Consider the following 21,868-nt stretch of genomic DNA (forward strand, 5'->3'; position numbering starts at 1 on the left):
TATGCGCAAAAGCTTTATGACCATAAGGATGCTTATTAAAATAGGCAGAATGTGAACACTGCAAAGTTAATAGGTTTAATCATCATGACTTCCACTCAATAAGCCTGAAATAACAATGCAGGAACCTGCCACTTAGTCAAGAGCTTCGTCAGAGAATTGCAAGGACACATTTCCCAAGGTACACCAAATGGTTGCATGTGTTGTCCCTGCATTTGTAGCATGTGCATAACTGTGTGAGAGAGAAAGAATGAACTCACATGCACACCGTGTTTGTAGCAAAACATGGCGAGGAGGATATATTTTCTGAGAATATTCCGGAAAAACAATCTCTCAAAGGACCTGTTGATGGCATTTTACCATTGCACTGTGGAGAGCGTACTAAGTTATGGTCTGTGTGTGTGGTTTGGGAGCTGCACAGCCAGGGGAAAAAACAATGCTATCCAGGGTTGTAAAGACTGCAGAGAGAATAATTGGGTGCACTCTTCCCACCTTAGATCAAATCTATGCTGCCAGGTGCCATAAGAAAGCGGCAGAGATAGCGCAGGATAATACGCACCCCGGAAATGATCTCTTTCAGCTTCTGCCTTCTGGAAGAAGGTATTGGGTTATAAAGGCCAGGACTAGCCGCCTGAGAAACAGTTTCTACGCAAATGCAATTCTGGTTCTAAACGCAGCATGAGGGGTCTCTATAGTATAGTGTATTTTAAAATGGGATTTTAGAGTTTTTAGGGGTTTTTGAATGTTTTATGTAGTTTTTATGTAGTTTTATGTAGTTTTTCAATTTCATTGTTCTGCATGGGACAATGACAATAAAGATATCTATCTATCTATCTATCTATCTATCTATCTATCTATCTATCAGTGATTAAAGCATTGACTAGCCTAGCCGCCACCAAGTGCTGAATTCACTAGGTTGGAGAGATGGCGCTGACAAATATTGCTTACTACTACTAGCGATGTAGTGGAACAATGATAACAGTGTTTAGGCATCACCCATGTTAAAGCTCACTATCACTATGGAGCAAACAAATTGTACACTGGTTACACAGTATGGTTAGAAGAGTTTGCCATGAAAAGTGGTAGATCACATAGGTGTACGTATATAAAAGGGCACAGAAGCAGCTCGTTTGGCAACATTTAATTTCATTTCACTTTGAAGTTGCATACCGCCTTTCTATATTACTATACGCAAGGCAGGTGACAAGCTGAAGGAACAACCAAACTGACAGCAAAGATTGCACAACTAATAACAATCTGATCCCATACAAAAAAAGTCGTAACGAAAACATCTTTAGAATAATCAACTTATATAAAATAAAGCAATATTCAATAATCCATTGGAATAGTAAACAGTATAATAAAATATCAGCAAATAATTATTAAACAGTTTACATTTAGCCATTTACAATAAAGCATTCCTAAACTGTAGTCAATAAAAATAACAGCAAGTCACAACGCATAAAACACCAAAAAAAAATACAAAACCATGTAAAAGGGTCAAGTTGAGAAACAAGGATGCACAATTTATATATTTTTAAAATGGAATATCGCTGAACTCCTCTCCTCTCTTCCCAGCTGCTTCTGCTGTTCTCAAAGTCATGGTCTGGAAAGGGCTCCTAGGGTGGGGCAAGGCGGGTGGAAAAAGCCATTGCCTGATGGCCAGCACAAAGTCTCTCTCCCCTCACAGTTCTTCATCTGGAAACATTGGGGGAGAAAAGTAGTTCCTTGGACCAGGTATGGGGAACCCGCAGCCCTCCAATGTTGCCGAACCTCAAATCCTATCAGCCCCATCATGCCTGGCCAAGGATGATGGAAGTTGTCATTCAACAATATCTGGAGGGTCAAAGATTCCCTCACACATCTTCAACTGGTGTCATGCACCAGACATCTCACCTGCAATTATAGTGCCATCTTCATGGTATCTCTTGAAAGGGCCTCTTTAACTTGTACTGGATGATAATGGGTTTTAGATGAGACCAGAGAGATGGAGGGATGAAAGTATTAGGATAGCATCTGAAGTGTGAAGGTGAAGCATACCACATAGTCAGAGGTGTAATGGGCCCCTTGTATCAAAGGTTTTAGAAACACTGCCTTAGTCCGATCCAGCCAAGGCTGTGCTATGTTCAACCCCTCCTTTCTTTTAAACATCCATGTTTTATGGTTGTTTCCTAAATGTCACAAAGGCAGATGCTGCCATCTGAAACACACGAGCTATAAATCTGATGTCGAGGAGCCATTTCAAACCCATTTCATCTGTAGATGAAATGCTTAAGTATCTGCCACAGAAAACTGAAAGAGGTTCCCCACACACACACACTCTTTTCCCCCCTCTCTTTTTTACTATTGTCGCAGTAAATAAGCAAGTGTGGATTGAAATGACATCAACCATATGCTTTGAAATGAAGGGGGGGAAATCACAAAGCTCATTCCAGCTTGATGAACTCCAAAGAAGGTCAACCACCTTCTATATGTGTTTGAGCACCGTTTTGTATCACAAAAGCAGAGGGTGGGGGAGAAATGCACCACAATTTGTTAAGGGCTACCCACAGCCAGACGCAGGTTTCTAGAGAAAGGAAGTCAATTTGTAGTCTTCCAGATGTTGTTAGAGGTGGTGATACATCTGACATAGGAATGCTACAGTCATCTACAGTGGTACCTCGGGTTACATACGCTTCAGGTTACAGACGCTTCAGGTTACAGACTCCGCTAACCCAGAAATATTACCTCAGGTTAAGAACTTTGCTTCAGGATGAGAACAGAAATCGTGCAGCAGCAGCAGCACGGCAGCAGCAGGAGGCCCCATTAGCTAAAGTGGTGCTTCAGGTTAAGAACAGTTTCAGGTTAAGAACGGACCTCCGGAACTAATTAAGTACTTAATCCGAGGTACCACTATATAAGGAAGTGACTAGCTATAAAATGGCCCTCCAGAGAATGCAAGACTACAACTCCCAGCATCCCTGTCCGCTGCTCAGAGGGCTACAGGTTCCCCACCTCTGAGCTAAATAAGTTGTAGGGGAAATACAGGCTTTTAAAAAAAAGAAAATCATAATTAGAATGGTGGTAGATGAAAACCTGAGCGTGAAAGGGTTCGACCAAGAAGTCATCTCTGTGAAGTTATTTCCCCTCATTTCCCCAAATCTAAACAAGAGCAAATAAAACTTAAAATGGCTGCAGTCTTGGATATGCAACATCTTATTCACAAATTAACAGTCCCATCCTACACATGTCTATTCGGAAAAATCGTCCTGTTGAGTTCGGTCGGACTTATTTCCAGGAGTTTGTGCACAGGGCTGCAGCCTAAGCTGCTTTGGGAACTCCTAGAACAGAAAGGCAGGCTAGAGATGAGGTATAAACAATTGCCATTTTTCTTTATTCCCAACAGAGTTCATTTAAAATGTGGTGGAAAGAAAAGGGTGGTGGTTCTTGTACGGCTTTTCAAGTAGCATAAACATATCCAAAAAAATGTCACACTGGAAACAAATTACTCTCAAAGATCATTTATTTATAGAAGAAAGGAGGAACAATCCACCCTGATCCCAAAGAATAGGGTGATTTCTGTGCTGCTCATGCTTCCCATCTGACCTACGGTTTTTAAATATCATTAATACGCAAAGTGTTCCAGCAAAGAGTTGTCACAATCAAAAACATCACCAGTTCTGAGAACTTCCCAAGGAGACAGCTTCTTCCTGACATTTTGCAAGAGACACTTCAGAGCTGTCCTCCACCAAAACCTTTCATTTTACCTTCTCTCGGCATCCATTTGATACGTTCAATGACAGTTTTAGTCTCAGCCACATGTGCCCGCTTCAGAATTACTTCAAGCGAGCCAGCACAAACTCGCTGAACAGTTCTGCCAGGCCCGCAGCCTTGAATTCATTTTGCAGCTCACCCAGCGTTGAGTACTCTTTGACTTCAAATGCCTGAAACCTATGTTGTACAAGAAAGACTTCATGAATATGCCTGCTTCCGTGTCAGAATGTAATTATCAATTCAAAGCTGCTTTTCTAGCCGAAACAGTGCTAAATTATACCTTCTGTGTGCTGCCTGGGCTTTTGTTTCTGAAAGAACGCTAATCATTTTCTCTTTACACTTCTTTCCGCTCGAATCCACATCCACCTTGCTGGTTTTCTGAAGAAGAAGATATTCCTAAATCACACAAACACACACAAAAAACCCCCACACAACATCAGAACATGAAACGTCAACTGTAAGAGCCTGTTGATTAAACTTTATTGCTGAAAAATAAAAATAAAAAGGGGAGGGAGTTCGTCCTTAGCATTGCCCTGGTCAAAGTCTCAAGGTTCTTAGGACTAAAGGTAGAAAGACCAGGTGAAGTCTGAAGTTGCAAGACCAGTGTTACACTTGTGTTTCCATGTAAAGCATGGAAAATATACACCCATGATGGGATACATGAGGGAACGCTGGTGACATGCTCCAGTTGTGCTGGCCAATTATTATTATTATTATTATTATTATTATTATTATTATTATTATTAGATGCACCAAGTCTTCCAGTGTTCTTAACTGCAGCTACCCACAAACTTCTTAAAACCATCAAGGATGTAATTAGCGCTACTTTGGATAACAACCCACTGTTGGTATTATTTTAGTTTGCTGTTTTAGTGTTTCACATTCTGCACTTATGATCTTCATAACTTACAAACCAACCTGTGACCATTTGGTAAACGGTGGTATAGAAATCCCTAAGTGAGTAAGACATATTAGGAAGTTACATTTTGAAAGAGCAAACATTTATGAGCAGTCTACAGAGTCATTCGACCTTCCTACCTCTATGGTTATGTTACATATACTTATCCCTTTTTTAAAAAAAAAATCCTAGTTATGTCTAGGTTTGCAGTTGGCTTATCCTGATCCAAATTATGTAATCTATCTTAGAAAACAGGCTTCCACTGCAATTCTGCTACACTGACTATGAAGAAACTTGTTGCAGGAAGACAAAACACCATTCTCCATAGTGCAGCCATAATCATATGCATTAGTCTCTAAGGGATGTGGAAGTGCAATGGTCACTATTTACCAGACGTCTGTTTGGTTTCGCCCAGAGTGGCTGGGGAAACTCAGCCAGATGGGCGGGGTATAAATAATAAATTATTATTATTATTATTATTATTATTATTATTATTATTATTATTTGGTTCCATCTGTTCCTAGAATAGGAATAGGACACAGTGGGCCTCAGACTCCCACCAGCTTCCTGTCTGAAAACCAGCTTTTTTCCTCCCAAGCAAAGATCCTGTGCAAATTGCCAAAGAAGTTCAGAACAAAGTTTTCCCAACATGGAATTCAGCAGATTTCTTCCATGTGTGAGGAAAATGCAGGCAAATGCCAGCCAAGATACAGCTCTTGGCTAACCCAGTGTTGCTGTTTCCTCTGGAGAAATGAGGATTAAAAGATCCCTTTGCCGGGGGGGGGGGGGGAATCAGTGGACGGGGCTAATATTGCTGGCTCTTCTTCAATTAAGAAATAAGCTCCCTGCTGAAGTTAACAGCTGACCAGATCCTCTTAACCCAATGCTAAATCTTGTTATAAATCAGGATTTCCCAAACTTGGGTTTCCAGATAGTTGAGTACTACAATTCCCATTATCCCTGACGACTGGTCCTGCTAGCTATGGATGATGGGAGTTGTAGTCCAAAAACAGCGGGAGACACAAGTTCGGGAAACTCTGCTCTAAATACAAAGGGCATGCGGGGTGGACATGGGGCGGGACACAGAGCTTAAACTTTAAAAAGACATTGTTGTTAATAAAACAACCAGTTTCACAAAAAGCCTAACAAACATACAAAAAACAACAACCTGAATGTATTTGAACTGACATAGTTCTCTGAGCTATCAGCAACCGAACCGGCAAATCAGAGCAATGTCTGCACCTTAATGCTCGCTCTGTCTCCTTGAAGAAGAATCAGAATCATCTTGCCCATGAACATCAGTCTTCCAGTCAGCTTTAGATCTGCACACCATTTTTCTACTGTTTTGACATATTTTCCCTTCGCTCTCATATGATCTAAACGCAGAAGGGCAATCCAGACACCATCCTCCTCAGGTCCGTCTGTTGATAGAGTACTTTCCCCGCTGCAGACTGAAGTTTCAGCTTGCTCGACAGCATGCTTAAGATTCTGCTGTATCCAGAGAATCAGCTCGTGTACCATGGGCTGTGAAAAATGCCTCCTTGCTTCCTCGAGTAATCTCCCTTTCACGGCTGCACACTGCGTCCTTGTAAGCTGCTCAGAGCTAACAGAGATATTCGGCAGGCTTGATGGGTAACCAATTGGCAAATGAAACAACAGCTTCAACAATATATCTGCGCCCAAAGGTCCTTTTGCGCTGGTCTGAATCCTAAACGTGATTCCTTCCGTCTCTGAAAAAGCATCCAAAAGCAATGATCAACTGAGAGTCAACTAACATATTTGCAACAGTTGTTTGTTTGTTCGTTCTTACCCTCAGAAAAAAGCTTTATTTACTCTCGAGGGGGGCGGACCTGAATGATCTATTAATATTTCATAAAACTATAAAATGTCTGGTGTGAGATTATTTTTGTACTGTGGAGGGATAAAGGTAAAGGTAAAGGGACCCCTGACCATTAGGTCCAGTCGTGGCCGACTCTGGGGTTGCGGCGCTCATCTCGCTTTATTGGCCAAGGGAGCCGGGATACAGCTTCCGGGTCATGTGGCCAGCATGACTAAGCCACTTCTGGCGAACCAGAGTAGCACAGAAACACTGTTTACCTTCCCGCCGGAGCGGTACCTATTTATCTACTTGCACTTTGACGTGCTTTTGAACTGCTAGGTTGGCAGGAGCTGGGACCGAGCAACAGGAGCTCACCCCATCGCGGGGATTCAAACCGCTGACCTTCTGATCAGCAAGTCCTAGGCTCTGTGGTTTAACCCACAGCGCCACAGCGCCACCAAGTACAAAATCCACACATCAAATGTGAAGTGTACCATGCAGAGCAGAGGTGGATAACCTGCTTCTGCCTGAGGGTCATATTCATTTGTGGGCAACTTTGTACAGCTAAAGTAGATGTGGTCAGATGACACTAGAATAATCCCAGTTCGTGAACATATAATCCCAGTTCATTAACACAGTCCAACCAGGAAATATCACCAACGGAAATATCAGGGCCAGTTAGCGGTGCAGCCTGAGAGCGAAGGATTTGGTTAGAAGCCTGAGGGCCAGGTAAAATGGCCTGGAGGGCCACATCTAGATCCTGGGCCTGAGGTTTACTACCCTTGATGCAGTGGCTAAAATACTAAGATTGTAATCCAGTATCTACTTACCTGGGAGTAACCCATATTAAATCAATAGGATTTACTTCTTCATTTCCATTACTTATTTTATTTATTAGACTGACAATACTGCCCTTCATCATAAGATTTTAGGGTTCACAGGATAAAAATACAAGGTAAAGGCACAAATAGATAGTTAAAACAAAAACAACAAAACAAGTATAAGATTGCACACTGAGCTGTTTTTGAGAAACTAAGATATTGCATCCACCCTGAATATGTTGGGTGGTGTAACCTGGGAGAGCAGGATTCAAACCCCCACTTGGCTATGAAGTTCACTGAGTGACCTTGGGCCAATCACTGTCTCTAACATGGGGAAGGGAGAACCATGAATATCGCCTTCAGCTCCTTGCAGGAAAAGATGATATATAAATGTAACAAATACAACAAATATTTCTTAGCATGGTTTCCCAACCTGAAATATGCTGAAGGTACAAGTTATAAATTATGTAAATAAAACATTACATGAAGCATTTTGGACATTCAAAAACCAATATATAAATGGCAAAGCATTGTGGCATGTTGTTATGTGAATTACGAACTGGATAGGCTACTTCCCAAAGAAGAAGAAGAAGAAGAAGAAGAAGAAGAAGAAGAAGAAGAAGAGAAGTTTGGATTTGATATCCCGCCTTTCACTCCCTTTAAGGAGTCTCAAAGCGGCTAACATTCTCCTTTCCCTTCCTCCCCCACAACAAACACTCTGTGAGGTGAGTGGGGCTGAGAGACTTCAAAGAAGTGTGATTGGCCCAAGGTCATCCAGCAACTGCATGTGGAGGAGCGGAGACGCGAAGCCGGTTCCCCAGATTACGAGTCTACTGCTCTTAACCACTACACCACACTGGCTCTCAGGCAAAGGAAAATCAGTAATCAGGCCAAGCCTATCATTTTCAAGTCACACTGGAGAGTGCTCAAAACAACTTTAAGAAAGGAAAGGAAAAAAAGAGTGTCTAAATGATATTACGCTTACTAAGGTTCCTGAATTCTGCCTTTGGTACTTCTCTGTCCTTTGTGCTTAACAGGGAAGTCATACAGCCAATTGTTACCCTAAGCATTTTAGTTTAGGGATTAAAGAAGAGATGAATGCTTTAACACACCTGTAAGAATTTAATCCAGGACCTGAATTCATAGCAATAGATCTTGAATGGAAAGCAATGTGGAAGGGCCTGTTTAAGTGTTAGTGAAATTCAATATAAGTCTTGGGAATACAAATATGGATTCCATCTAATCAAGAACTATTAGTTAAGATAAACCAGGACTCTTTGAGGGTGAATTAGCAAGACTTTGATTTTTTTTAATCATGCGAGGAAAGTCATGTTGCTTAAGCGTCAAACTATTTACAGCAAATAGACCCTTAGACACAGATAGGGCAGGACGGTGCAGAGAAAGAAGGATTAATACCCCCAACTTCTTATGTTGGGGGATTTAACCCCCCTATATCTAGATCACTGTTGCCTGAAGTTTGCTTCCTGCAAAACAAAAAAAGAATGGTAAGAGGGCAATTTGAAGTGCATGCTTAACATTAACTGGCAGTTTGAGCAAAAATGATGGCTTTACAGTAACGTTTAATTTTTGCTTTAAACGTTGTCAAATGCTGCACAATTCTTGTTAATGCTTCAGAAAGGGGGAAAGTTCACAAGTCTTTGGCAAGATAAAACCCAGTCCCACAGAAGAAGAAAAACTTACAGCTAATGTTCAGACATTACAGGAAGACAGATGTTAAGTTGTGGGTGAACATATCAGACGACACAGAGATTCTTCAAACAGCTCTTCTTTATTCAGATGCCAGAACAGAACTGAACTGAAGGGCTCAGTCAGCCTGCTTATATAGAGCTCCAGAACAACGTAACTGTTGCAACTTTCTAAAACTATCCAATCACTGAACGTCACTTTTGATCCTTCATTTGCATACAAACTATCCAATCACTGAACGTCACTTTCGATCCTTCATTTGCATAACTATCTACAGTATCCCCCTGCTGGCCCAGTGTGAGAACTTCAGTACATAACAAAAGATTTTCAGGAGACAATGAAAAATCAATTAAGACGACTCTCAATTAGAAGATTGTAAGGTTTGGTTTGATGGAGAATTATCTGATATTATATTTATATAAGAGCCAGTTTCCAGCCATGAAACAGAACCAAGGGTAGGCAAATGGCAAACACTGGCTGACTGTTTATGAGCTGTGGATTTGGGACAGGAGTGAAATAAAACATATCTCCTAAATAGTCACCTGCTTCAAGAGGGTGAGGTGTTTTCCCCCTTTGGGGGTGTCCCCAATTTTCTCCCTCAGAAGCCAGTCATTTGGTATGGGGGTTTAGGGAATGAATTTTTGCCTTTGCAAAGTAAAAGGTAAAGGTAAAGGTACCCCTGCCCGTACGGGCCAGTCGTGTCCGACTCTAGGGTTATGCGCCCATCTCACTTAAGAGGCCGGGGGCCAGCGCTGTCCAGAGACACTTCCGGATCACATGGCCAGCGTGACGAAGCTGCTCTGACCGGCCTGGATGCTGGCGAAAATAAACGAAGATAAAGTTTCTAATATCCAGAGAGAGAGAGTGTGACAGAGACAGAGACCACTTGGGGGGTCATCAAATGAAACTGACTAACTGGCAAGAGAGTCAAGCCAGAACAAATTTCTTCACAAACACCCATAATCAGCTTATGGAACTGACTGCTACCAAATGGGAATGGCTTTAAGCCTAGCCCCACAAATTTGTCTTTCAATGGCTATTAGAAGATTGTGAGGGTTTTTTTTTAAAAAAAAGGTAATGATAATGATGGTGTAAATTATTTTGCATTGGTGGTTTTCATTAATATTGTGCATCACTCTGGTTTCCCAACTGGGAAGTAGAGCAGCATATTTTAAAAAACCAAAATAAAATAAATGAATAATACTGTTGAGAGACAGGGTACCCCTAAATGAATACCAGTTGCTATGGGTACAAATATACTACAAGGAAGCACTGTTGACTTCATGACTTACGGTATTTGTGGACCTTTCTGAACCATATGACTGGCCTAGATGGACTCTGGATATGGTCTAGCACAGTTCTTCTTAGAGAATCAGAGAATCAGAGCTGGAAGGGACCGCAAGGGTCATCTAGTCCAACCCCCTGCAACGCAGGAATCTCTTGCCCAACAGGGGGCTCGGCCCCCATGACTCTGAGATTCAGAGTCTACTGCTCTACTGACTGAGTTATCCCAGCTAAGTTATAGTTCACAGTACCCTTTATAGAAGACCCCTACAATTTATGAACCTTTGCTTTACACGTACATTTGTCATAAAAACAGGCATTTTGGCAGTACAGAATAAAGTCGGAGAGATCCCAGACCACAAGATCCCAGACTATCCACTGAAACCCTAGTTATGCACAAAACTTGCTTGAAAATACGTAACTTCCAAACCAACAGAAACGACCGACCTGCAAGCGGTTCTTCAAAGTACCATAATTTTTTCTTCTATTTTAAGTGTATATGGTAAAGGTAAAGGGACCCCTGACCATTAGGTCCACTCGTGACCGACTCTGGGGTTGCGGCACTCATCTTGCTTTATTGGCCAAGGGAGCCGGCGTACAGCTTCCAGATCATGTGGCCAGCATGACTAAGCCACTTCTGGCGAACCAGAGCAGCGCACGGAAACGCCGTTTACCTTCCCACCGGAGCAGTACCTATTTATCTACTTGCACTTTGACGTGCTTTCGAATGCTAGGTTGGCAGGAGCAGGGACCGAGGAATGGGAGCTCACCCTGTCACGGGGATTCGAACCGCCGACCTTCTGATCGGCAAGTTCTAGACTCTGTGGTTTAACCCACAGCGCCACCCGCATCCCAGTGTATATGGTACTGTGTGACTAAAACTGTGAGCCGGGAAGCTCCCAGTTGAAATCTTCCCTCAGCCATAGCCACTAAACTGGCAACGCTGCCATTACAGCCCTATATTCTAGAGAGCTGCTGAAAGAATTACTGCAACACAAAAGACTTTGAACACTCGGAACGTGCTATAAAAATGCTGAGTTTCATTATTGTCATCAGACTAATCGCCTGAATCAAAGGCAATGGAAAAAAGGAGAAGAACGGCATGTGTTTTTTTTTGTACTGTGCTGTTTTCCAACAGCAATGCAGCCAGCGTGAAACAATAGCGGTGCTTTTGCTAAATTAAGAGGGGACAAGGATCTCATCTGCTTCTACTAAAACAGAAAAAAGTTAGGGTGTAAGATGAAAGGTGCTCTTTTTTCAGATCTTCACTACATCGTTTCTTTGATGTGTTCCAACCACTTCACCCCATTCCTTCAAAAAGTTGCTAAAATGTCAACTTGATTCATTCTGAAGGGGTTGGGAGAGACAGATCTGAAAGACGCAGCGAAGCAGTCCCAAGTTTCAGATGAGTTCTTTTGAAGTGGCTTGTCTCTTCCCTACCTCCCAAGATCTACCTCAGCTTCATGGGATGGGCAATGGAGCTATGTCTGATTCCTGCCTCCCGCCCCTTCCTCACGGCTGACACGGCTTCGCAAGCTTCAGTGCCCTCTGCCAAACAACAGACGAAGACGGTTTAGTGAGTGACATGAGCTGAAATGGTTCAGACAACCCTGAGCACTATGAACAGCATGCCGAGAAATGGAGTCTCCTTCTCAGTAGACTGCGTTGCCCTAAGAGAAAGACATTGCACCTCTCTTCCATGGGCACTTTCAAGGAAACAAGAGGGACACAGGCACTGACTGATAGGCAAATACAGAAAAGCCAACCACAGAGCAGCATCAGGAAGGGGAAACAGCTTGGAGAGACTTTTGTTGTTGTTGTTTAGTCGTGTCCGATTCTTCATGAGCCCATGGACCAGAGCACACCAGGCACTCCTGTCTCCCACTGCCTCCCGCAGTTTGGTCAAACTCAAGCTGGTAGCTTTGAAAACACTGTCCAATCATCTCGTCCTCTGTCGTCCCCTTCTCCTTGTGCCCTCAATCTTTCCCAGCATCAGGGTCTTTCCCAGGGAGTCTTCTCTTCTCATGAGGTGGCCAAAGTATTGGAGTCTCAGCTTCAGGATTTGTCCTTCCAGTGAGCACTCAGGGCTGATTTCCTTCAGAATGGATCGGTTTGATCTTGGAGAGACTACCATTGTCTAAATCATGAGGCCTCAAGGTCTCATGATCTGGACTGCTGTCAAGAGATCTCCCAACCCTGGCCTACAGCATATCAAACTGCAACCCTAGTCTTCCGTTTCACTTGCTGATGCCATTTTCCAACCACATGCAGCCACTGGGAGATGTCAGCGCCTCCCCGCATGGCCGCACAGAATGCCGGGCACATCATGTGAGGAGGAAAAAACTTAAACACGTTGCAGAGTTCCCCCAAAAAAAGACCAGAGGTAATTGTACTTCACCCAGCAGAGCTTTACTGCTACTGAAGGCAAATGAGCATAATGGTCACAAATCCAATACATTCAGGATAGGCACAGTCCATAAGCAATCTAGTTGCAGCAGACTTAACTTAAACTTACTTATAACTTATAATAAGACTGAACCTTAACACTATAGCATACAGAACAGAACACCACACCAGAACAAAGAGACAGAAAGAGAAAGTGTGAAACCCAGGCTCCTCCTGGCCTGACTGTTATAGTCAGCATGACCTTGACAGAAAGGATAACAGAACCAGTTTAAACCAGCTGTACTCAGCTTCCCAGAAGGAATAACCCAAACATCAGAAACCTTCTGCCTGCTTCTTTCACACAGAAAGAAACCCTCCAGAACATTCTTGAACTAAGTAGAATAGGAAAGATCTCCACTCATCAGATCAATACTTTCTGTACTAAGAAATACAAACTGACAGGGCATCCCCCATTTGAACAGACCAGTTTCAAGTTGGCTAGGGGAAAGCATGGCAGCAGCAGTGGACCTGACTGACCCAGGTTCCAGGTAAGGTCCACCTATTTCTTATATAAAGAGGCCACGCCTGACCCATCCATTTGGGTTTGGCATTGGATCCTTCGCCCTGAGAATCAGATTTGGTCCTGCCCGAAGGAGAGCGGGTCAGTCCACATGGAATACACACTGAAGCACAGAATTGTAGAGTTGCTGTATTGGAAGCCAGGGAAGGATATTTTTTTCCTGCAGACAAATTGGGCCAGTTGGGAGGTTTTTGCCAGCAATCATAACTTGATGGTGGATAAGGCATTGGGCTGGATCCTTAGCCTTTTGGGTACCCCGCTAAAGGGGTCTGCGAGGGGGTGTCTCTGTCCAGAAGCCCACACAGGGGCTGTGAGGCTACAGCAACCTTCCAATATGACACTCCTGGTAGGACTGATTCAATGTACGCCAAAATCCAGGGTCGAGCAGGCCAATTAATCCATTAGGAGGAGATGACTTTGTTTTTGTTTCTTCTCTTTGTTCTTTTGTTTGTTTGTTTGTTTCATTTTCTTTCTAGGTATATAAAATTTGTATATAATTTTTGTATACATGTTAGAAATTATATTATAGTAAGTCCTGTAATGTAATATGACAACGTTTACTGATGTAATATAAGAATGTTAACAAATAAATAAAATGCAAATAAATAAAAAAAGGAAGGAGATACATACCCAATGCCTTCGCCAAAGCCTACTTACACCTGCAATCTATAAAGCTGAGGCCTATTTTAACCCAATACCAATGTCCTGTATCTTATTATCTTCCTTATCCGGCCTGCAATGCAAAACCAGCCGGCCACCTTTGTGCCTCGAGTTTGCTTTGGGGTTATTTTTCTTGCACATTTCAAAATAATACTGACATATCAGGCTGAACATGATAACAGCCCTGACTCAGAAGGGGCGCTGGCAGCTGAAGTTGGCGGATTACAAGAAGTCTCCCTACCTACCTGTAATAGAACCTTCTATTTGCCTGACTCTTTCACAAGAGGCGCTATCTGAAATAGAGCGCAGTAAATTACCATTCTGTTGACATTTATTGTGCTAATAAGTTGGAAACCCAGCACATTCTCACTCATTTCCCCTAGCTGCATGCTTATCATCAGTAAATTTAGTGCTGGCATACTTCAAATTGTTTTCTGTGTTTGGTGTCAGCTAGAAAGGGCTCCCTCTCTACCCCTCCTTTTTTTCCTTTTGCTGGCTTTCTGTGTCACCCACTCATTGTGCATTTCTGAGCATTACCTGCAGAAATCCAAATTTTGATGAACAAATATATGTTTTATGGCAAGATAGCTGAGCAAACCATAGAGGAGGACGAGAGAGTGGATTAACAAGTAAATTATGTCGGTCTATCGGCAACACTAATCTTTGAGGCCAGACAAGAAAAAGTAAAGCAGACCTTTGTTAATTAGCTGATTTAAATTCATTCACACATCATTTTCAATAAAACGCCTGCTGCATGTTGAGCGGGTCACTCCTAAGCTTCAGAAAACTCGGATGTTTTTACAGACTGAGTGGAGGGAGAGCACCCCATACCCACCAACCCTCAAGAAATCTCTACTCTGACCCATTCACGTCCCTTGATTTTAACGCAACCATCTCTAATAACGGGCCTAATCTGTTTTCAGTTGATTAGCATTTCCAAACAGCTGAATATATTTGAAACATCTAGGCAGTGTGCAAAATACAAAATGGAGATAAAAGCAACAATCAAGCAATAGCAAGGTCCAATCTTATGAGTCAGAGAAAACCTAGATAGAAAGATATGCCTGTTAGCAAACAATTATTAGATGCTCGTGCCGCACTCACTATAGAAAGTCACTAGCAGAGGGACTCAGGAGCGGTGGCGGTTTCACCAGTGATATACTGCTGAGTGATCGCGGTCCGCTCCTCATACCGGTCCTGGGAGATATATTGATATATCACCCAGGCCTAGTGCCTCAGTGATCAGGCATATGGGATTTTTTCCAACCCTAAACATGGGTAAGCAACATTACAGCCGATTTGTATTTTAACAGCAAGCATTTTCATAAATTATTCAATCTAATTTGGATGCTACAAAGACACTCCTGGGATCCACAGCAGCAAAACTAGTTTTGTTTTGCAAAACTGATACATATCTCATACTGGAACATTTTGCAGGACTGGGAGGCACAAAAGATCTCCAGCTTGATGCTGGAAATAAAATGTCTTGCCTGCATTCCCATAGCATATTATCGTCCAATTTTTATAATCCTCTTTTGACAGTTATTGATTGTGTTTTAAAAATATATATTCTTACCAGACCAAAGATAGGGTTTGACACCTGATTAACAAAACCTTCGCTGATTAATGCGTTAATAAATCAAATGTGCATTTGTTTGCAGCCTATGACAATCGTTTTGAGAAAGACAGCAAGCTTCTCCTGTTCTTTGAGCAGAGATGGCTACACTGCGGCCCAGATCACCTGTCAAAATGGCTCACGAGGAAAGATAAGGAGATAAGGAGAGATAAGGATCTAGCCAGCCAAAGGCAGCTCCCCATCCCCTCTTTAAACCTGGAGAACTTACTCTTGGAAAACAGAACACAAATCTCCAGTTTCTACAATTCCCTTTAGCAAGTCAAGCAAATTCTGGCTAGTGTCATTCATTTACTCATCACAATTTGTTATATATATAAAAAAAATTGTGACAGAAAATTGACACCCATTAGACTCTCTGCTATGTCAAAAGTTAGAAACAGTAAAGATGTGTAACTTTTTTATATCAAAAAATTGACAAGGAGAAAAAAAGAAGCCAAGCTGGATTTGCTACCATTAATTATAAGAGAGTCTGGGATTAATTATTTAGGGTAACTTTTAGGTATGCATGTAATGCAGAAGCAAGGAAAAATAAACTGTCACAATGGGCCACATTCAGATGGTGATACAGTGGCTTATTAAGTCAAAATATGAACAACTTCTTTAGAGGGCATATGCAGCCATTTCTTGGTGTAAGTAAACAAACCAGGAAGTCTCTAGTTAACCATAGTTTCTCAAACTGGATGTAATGGGAAACTATGGTTAATCAGGAGATTCCTGGCTTAACCACAGTTTGAGTGAAGGGAGGGGTGAAAGTGTTCTGAGTGGATTGATCCAATGACCGTTTGAGGCATGATCATCCAATCTGACTCAATATCTCAGAGCAGTGGTTTTCAAATTTTCGATCTCCGGGGATCCCTTCCTTCACATGCGCTTTTCTCCCAAGGAACACTCTGTCTGTTGCAGAGGTTTCTAAGCTCAGTTCATGCAAAGCACAGACCAGGACAGAATGCACCCACCACACTATGGCTGCACACTGGAGGTGGCAAAGATGGGCCAGCTCTTTTTTAAAGGAAAAGTCTGCCTACCATTACTGATCTCATTCAAAAATGCCTCGTAGGTTTCAGAAGAACGCAACGTCCCCCGGAACACTGTTTGAAAAGCTACAATGCTGCGGGGGGCGGGCAGGGGACGCTGAGTTTTAACAGAGAAATTGCCACACATTTGTAGCACACCGCAGTGGGGGAAGCAGCTGAACTGTTTTTGGAACATACTCAGATGCATATTTAATGTGCATTGGTGATGTTTAGCAGTCCGACAGTAAACTCGTGCAAAGCAGCCTTGGGGTCTTCGGAGGCGACTGGCAGCAACGGAGAACGTTTGGTTCAGCTTGCCAGCAGGTGTTGACAGAAAAGCAGGGTACAAGGGCAATGCTTACAAGAGAGTTGGGAACAGAATGGGAACACTTTGCATGTTTACAGACATTTGAGCTGGGAGGAGAAAAATAAAATAAATAAAACTTACATCATTTTAACTCCCCCCCCCCCATGCTAAGATTCAAAAAACGCCTGAGAGAAAACATATCCAGTAGGAAATTGGGATTTCCTTCCACCGCCCCCGCTTGACACAAAAGGAAGTAGGTATCAGTTGATGGAGAGGGGGAAAAGGCTGACAGAGAGGAAAGGGACTCTCAAATATCATCAACAGAGCTGTGTATCCACCGTACATGTAAAGCACATTCCCCGTCTCCTGGCAAAAAAAACAACAATCCTGGGAGTTGTAGTTTAAAGGTGCTGAGAACTGCAGCTCTCGGGATTTTGGGGGGAGGTGTTTTAAATGTATGGTGTGTACACAGCTCAAGTTAGTTAGCTGCTCAGGGCCATTTTTTAATGGGCTCACTCAATAAGCGCTTGATCTTTCCTGAACACCTGATTGATCCCAGACAATCACCCTTTTTTACAATAAAGTACAGATAAAGGAATGCAAGAGAAGTCTCACGGGTATTTTATTTTGGATGTGGGCATCAGCTTACATCTCACTGCACGCATCTAAGCCAAAATATATCACCATCAAGCCACTCTCTGTCAATAAAACACACAGGAAGGCAACATCCGCTTGGCTCTGAAAACTGGAGTTCTGGGATCATGTACCGTATTTTTTGCACCATAACACTCACTTTTTTCCTCCTAGAAAGTAAGAGGAAATGTCTGTGCGTGTTATGGAGGGAATGCCTACGGGTGGCGGGGGGGGGGATCTGCTGCAGTTGTGAGCAGAGGATCCATGGTACCCCTTCCTTCCCTCCTCCGTGGCTCGCTTTGAAACAGGAAAGCGGGAGAAGAGCCGCTGAGTGGGGAGGAGAGAGGGACAGAGAGCCTGCTTCTTTTAAGGAGCAAAGCGGGAGAGGAGCCGCTTACACGAGTGTAAGCGGCTCCTGTCCGGTTGGTTCCTTTAAAGAAGCAGGCTCTCTGTCCCTCTCTCCTCCCGCTACATAGCAGCAAAGTTTTTCAGCTCGCTAAGCCGGGGATGAGCGGGGAGGAGGGAGAAAAGCAGAGCCTGCTTGCTTTAAAGGAGCAAAGCGGGAGAGGAAAGGAGCCTTCTCCCCCTCTTCTTCATTATTAGCAGCATCCTTCTCCACCCATCCCACGCGTGCTCCTTGTCCCTTGAGTGCTTTTCCTTCCCTCCCCACTTAAAACATGGTTACAAAGCACAGATTCACATGGATCCTCAGGATTTTTGCACTGGATCACCCCAAATTCACCATCAGATCACATAGCATGTCCATGGCTACATCTTGCACCAAAAAAATCACGCACCCACTGTTGCCTGGGGCCACAGTGGTGCAAAAAAGTGGTTACAAAGCATGGATCCACATGGATCCTCAGGATTTTTGCATTGGGCTACTTCAAACTCACTGTCAGATCACATGTCTGTGGCCACAGCATGAACCACAAAAATCATACATCCACTGTTTCGTTTAGAATTTTTTTTCTTGTTTTCCTCCTCTAAAAACTACTTGCGTGTTATGGTCGGGTGCGTGTTATAGAGCGAAAAATACGGTATGTTGCCTACATGAGCAGTCAGACCACTTGCTGCTCCTCTGCAGCTGCTGTCTGTTATTTAAAGGGGTATCTCTGGGAAGGAATAGGAACTTACATGGGGGGAGAGAAAGGCAAGGGAATGTCTCAGCACATTGCTTAAAATGTTTTTAGAAACACTGCATAACTTGAAGAAAAGGGGCAGCACCTGCACACACATAACACACACAACAAACTTAGTTCTGCCTGTTTTTGAACCTCAGCTTCACATTACATCTTGTTTGTGGGCCTATTCAGGAATGTGGCAGTGCATCAGGGAAAAAAAAGTTCTTGCAATGTCTCAGCTGCCCTGGCTGAAATCAAACCACTGATTTTATCCTTTTAAAAAATATATATCTACTTTTAAAAAAGAAGAACCGTAAGCAAGCAGGAACAAGAGTTACCTAGTGTATCTACTCCTGGATTATTATTATTTTTGCATTGGTGCTTATTTATGCCATTAAAAACCACCATGCACTCAAGAACTTAGGCCGCATAATGCAGTAGCTTGACTTATCGAATTTGGACCTGGGAGACCAGGGCTCAGCCATGAAACTCACAGGATGACCATGGGCCAGGAAGTCTCAAGCTAGCCTGCGTCTCCCACTTGTCCGAACATAGGAAGCTACCATATACTAAGTACCACCAGTGGATCCATTAAGCTCGGTATGGTCTACATCAACAGGCAGCTGCTCTCCAGGGCTTCAGCCAGGGTTTTCTCTCAATTATGCTCACACCCTTCTCAAATGCAACCCGTTCCCCCTTTATCCATGGCTGCGTACAAAACAGCAGGAAAAATCAGTAACCAGACAATGGTACTCTGCACATGCTTAAAGATACTCTTTAAGGGAAAGCATAGGGATAAAAACTGATGAAGCAGCCACCACGGGGACCTGGACAACAGATTAAGCATTCTTATTATTATTATTATTATTATTATTATTTAAAAACTGTGCAACGATTTCAAAGGGGAGGGGAAACTAGGGGGTTGCTGAAAGGGGGAGGTTCATCTTCGCTAATGAGAATCAAAAGTAATTCTGATTTTGATGGGCTGATAAAGCTGAAATTCATCTACCGCTTGCTGCTTCTGTGGCCTTCATATCTTCTTCTCTGCCCTCCAGGAGCCGCACAGAATTTCCCCCTCCTCATTTTTATGGGAACCCCTGCTTTTCAAACGGGTCTTTTTCCCTCCCCGTGGTGTTGTTTTGAAAGCAGGTGTGCTAATAGCTGCTCCTATCTGTCGTGATTAGGAGGTTCTCAGCAAAAACTCCCGGTTATGGGTCACTAAGCCAGCGGTGCTAGGATTGGGAAACAGTCACCTGACACCTCCAGCACTTCGCATTCATCTTCCCCGCAGTAAATCGCGGCAATCGCAGAGAGCTCCTCTAAAGCCAAGTCCGACATGGCAGAGAGACGCGCCGCCCCTTCCGCCCGGATTGAAAACGGGGACGGGCTTGAAAAGGAGTCCCGTGTCCACAAGGGGGCGCTCCGCCTCCTCCGCTCATTAAGGCAAAGGCAAAGGATGCGGCTTCTGCCGCTGACAGCTGATTCGTGGTTACCTCTGGTTGCCTCAATAACCAAGGTTGTGTACTTTGTGGTGAAAAGAAACCCGTTCCTTCGGGACAAAGCACTGTAAATTTAACAATAAGAACAGTCAGAGGCTCTGCATTCCTAAAGTGTGAAGTTTGATTGCTTTCAGAATTGTTTTTTTAAACAAAGGACCTTTAAATAAACTTGTGCATGGGAAACAACATAAACTGAAAGTGTGCAAATTGGAAAATTATGGTTATATGGTCCTTTGTAACTCTTCTCAGGTATCTGAAACCTTCCTGGCCCGCTGTCGGCACTGAATTCCGTTGAATAGGCAATCTTTAATTCACAGATAAGTAATCTTGAACAATTCCAAGAAATGCTAAAAGTAGTTCAGTCCTAAACATGGCATAGTGGTTAGAGCTCTGCACGTAAAACAGGGTGAGACCCGAGTCCCAATCCTGCCCCCACCTCCATCACAGAGTTCAAACGGTGTGGTGTTGGGGCCCAGTCATCTTGTGTCAGCCTAAGCTATCTCACAGGGTTGTTGTGAAAAGAGCTGCTTGAGCTCCTTTGACAAAAGGCTGGATAAAAAGAAGAGAAATATTGCAGGTGGTGGAGAGAGGGGGGTGAGAGAAATAAAAGGTGGCAACTAAAAAAAAAAAAGCAACCTGAAATATACTCAGAGGCAAGTGTGGATTTCATGCTCTTTATTTAGCTCATAGTAGTGAGGAATGCAAGTTTCCCCAAAATATCTGCTTTATATACATTATTTACACAATATTACACAATGGGCCGCACGTGATTGGCTAATTCCTGGATTCTCCTGTAGGCCAATCAGGTTGTGGATTCACTTCCACCTGGAGCTGGATTGGGTGGCTCCTGCGGACCAATCATATTGCTGCATTGTTCTAGGACCAATCAGACTGCTGCATTCTGAATCCTATTGTTCTAGGACCAATCAGACTGCTGCATTTGGATCCTATTCAACTCAGTACATAACACAACCCATGGCAAAAATAGACAGCACAACCCAACCCATGTAGTATTATCATGTGAGGTGGCTCCAATTACCTACAATTAAGAAGGATTATATGGGAAGTATCTCAAAAGTCTCCACCAAAAGCCTCTGTCAGCTAAATAGAGACAAGGCTTCCTGTGATGATATTAATAACTAGGAGAGTTTATGGGGAATTAGGTGCTCCAAGATATGCTGCGCCCGTTATTTGTATGTGGGCAGGGTAGGGCCCAGGCTTGTGCCTTATTGGCAAGAGTGTGGGCAGGAAGAAATCAAGGACACACTTTCTGTTTGTACGGCAGTCAGGTTGAAGGCAGCGCAAAACCCTCACGACCACCGCTGCTTTCAGCTAGTGTCATCCTGGAGCATTGTGGGAAAATAAATGGGTGGTTATACACAGCCACCTGCCAGAATAAGCTCACGGCCAGGGTCCACTGGCAGAGGAGGGAACCATCAGCAGCACCTTCTCCCAAGGCTCCCTAAAAACGTATATGTATTTTATTGTGGGTGCTTAAAATGTCGCCTTCATAGTTGCTGTGGCGGGCCATGAGCCCTTAGAGTCAGGTGGGAAATATATCCGAACAAGCATTTTCCAAGGTATCATGGCGGGCCATGAGCCCTTAGGGTCAGGTGGGAAATATATCCGAACAAGCATTTTCCAAGGTACCATGGCCGCAGCTGCCCAAGTGAAAGGGTGCTTAACAAAACCACAGTTTCCTTGCTGCTGCTGCTGTGCAAAGATAATTGCACATAAAGCAGCAGGCCCACA

At 43.3% G+C, this 21,868-nt stretch overlaps 1 protein-coding gene and 1 long non-coding RNA gene across 8 annotated transcripts in view; one reads left to right on the forward strand and one right to left on the reverse strand.

Moving 5' to 3' along the window:
• LOC310710414 overlaps positions 1-21,868 on the forward strand; it is a 153,884-nt gene that overhangs the window by 29,321 nt on the left and 102,695 nt on the right. The window lies entirely within an intron of this gene.
• RWDD3 (RWD domain containing 3) lies at positions 1,124-20,080 on the reverse strand. 7 transcript variants are annotated; one of them, XM_083511245.1, is made up of 5 exons: positions 19,871-20,080; positions 14,150-14,197; positions 5,891-6,378; positions 4,031-4,128; positions 1,124-3,927 (listed from the first exon to the last, which is right to left on the reverse strand). In XM_083511245.1, exons 1-5 carry the CDS (start codon positions 19,953-19,955, stop codon positions 3,813-3,815), a joined length of 834 nt encoding a protein of 277 aa, XP_083367371.1. In that variant the 5' UTR covers positions 19,956-20,080; the 3' UTR covers positions 1,124-3,812. The 7 variants fall into 7 exon arrangements, with proteins under 7 accessions (XP_083367371.1, XP_083367370.1, XP_083367373.1 ...); XM_083511244.1 differs by having other exon boundaries at positions 4,031-4,146; positions 19,871-20,067; XM_083511247.1 differs by lacking the exon at positions 14,150-14,197 and having other exon boundaries at positions 19,871-20,065.

The sequence above is a fragment of the Podarcis liolepis genome (assembly GCF_965112155.1).
Source record: "Podarcis liolepis genome assembly, chromosome: 6".
NCBI lineage: Eukaryota > Metazoa > Chordata > Lepidosauria > Squamata > Lacertidae > Podarcis > Podarcis liolepis.

Excerpts from the sequence above, each read along its gene's own strand:
- RWDD3 (XM_083511244.1), bottom strand. The coding sequence starts at position 19,955 with ATGTCGGACTTGGCTTTAGAGGAGCTCTCTGCGATTGCCGCGATTTAC. Across the intron at positions 14,198-19,870 it reads CGAAGTGCTGGAGGTGTCAG|ATAGCGCCTCTTGTGAAAGA; the intron begins GTGACTGTTTCC and ends GCTCTATTTCAG. Across the intron at positions 3,928-4,030 it reads GCCCAGGCAGCACACAGAAG|GTTTCAGGCATTTGAAGTCA; the intron begins GTATAATTTAGC and ends TGTACAACATAG.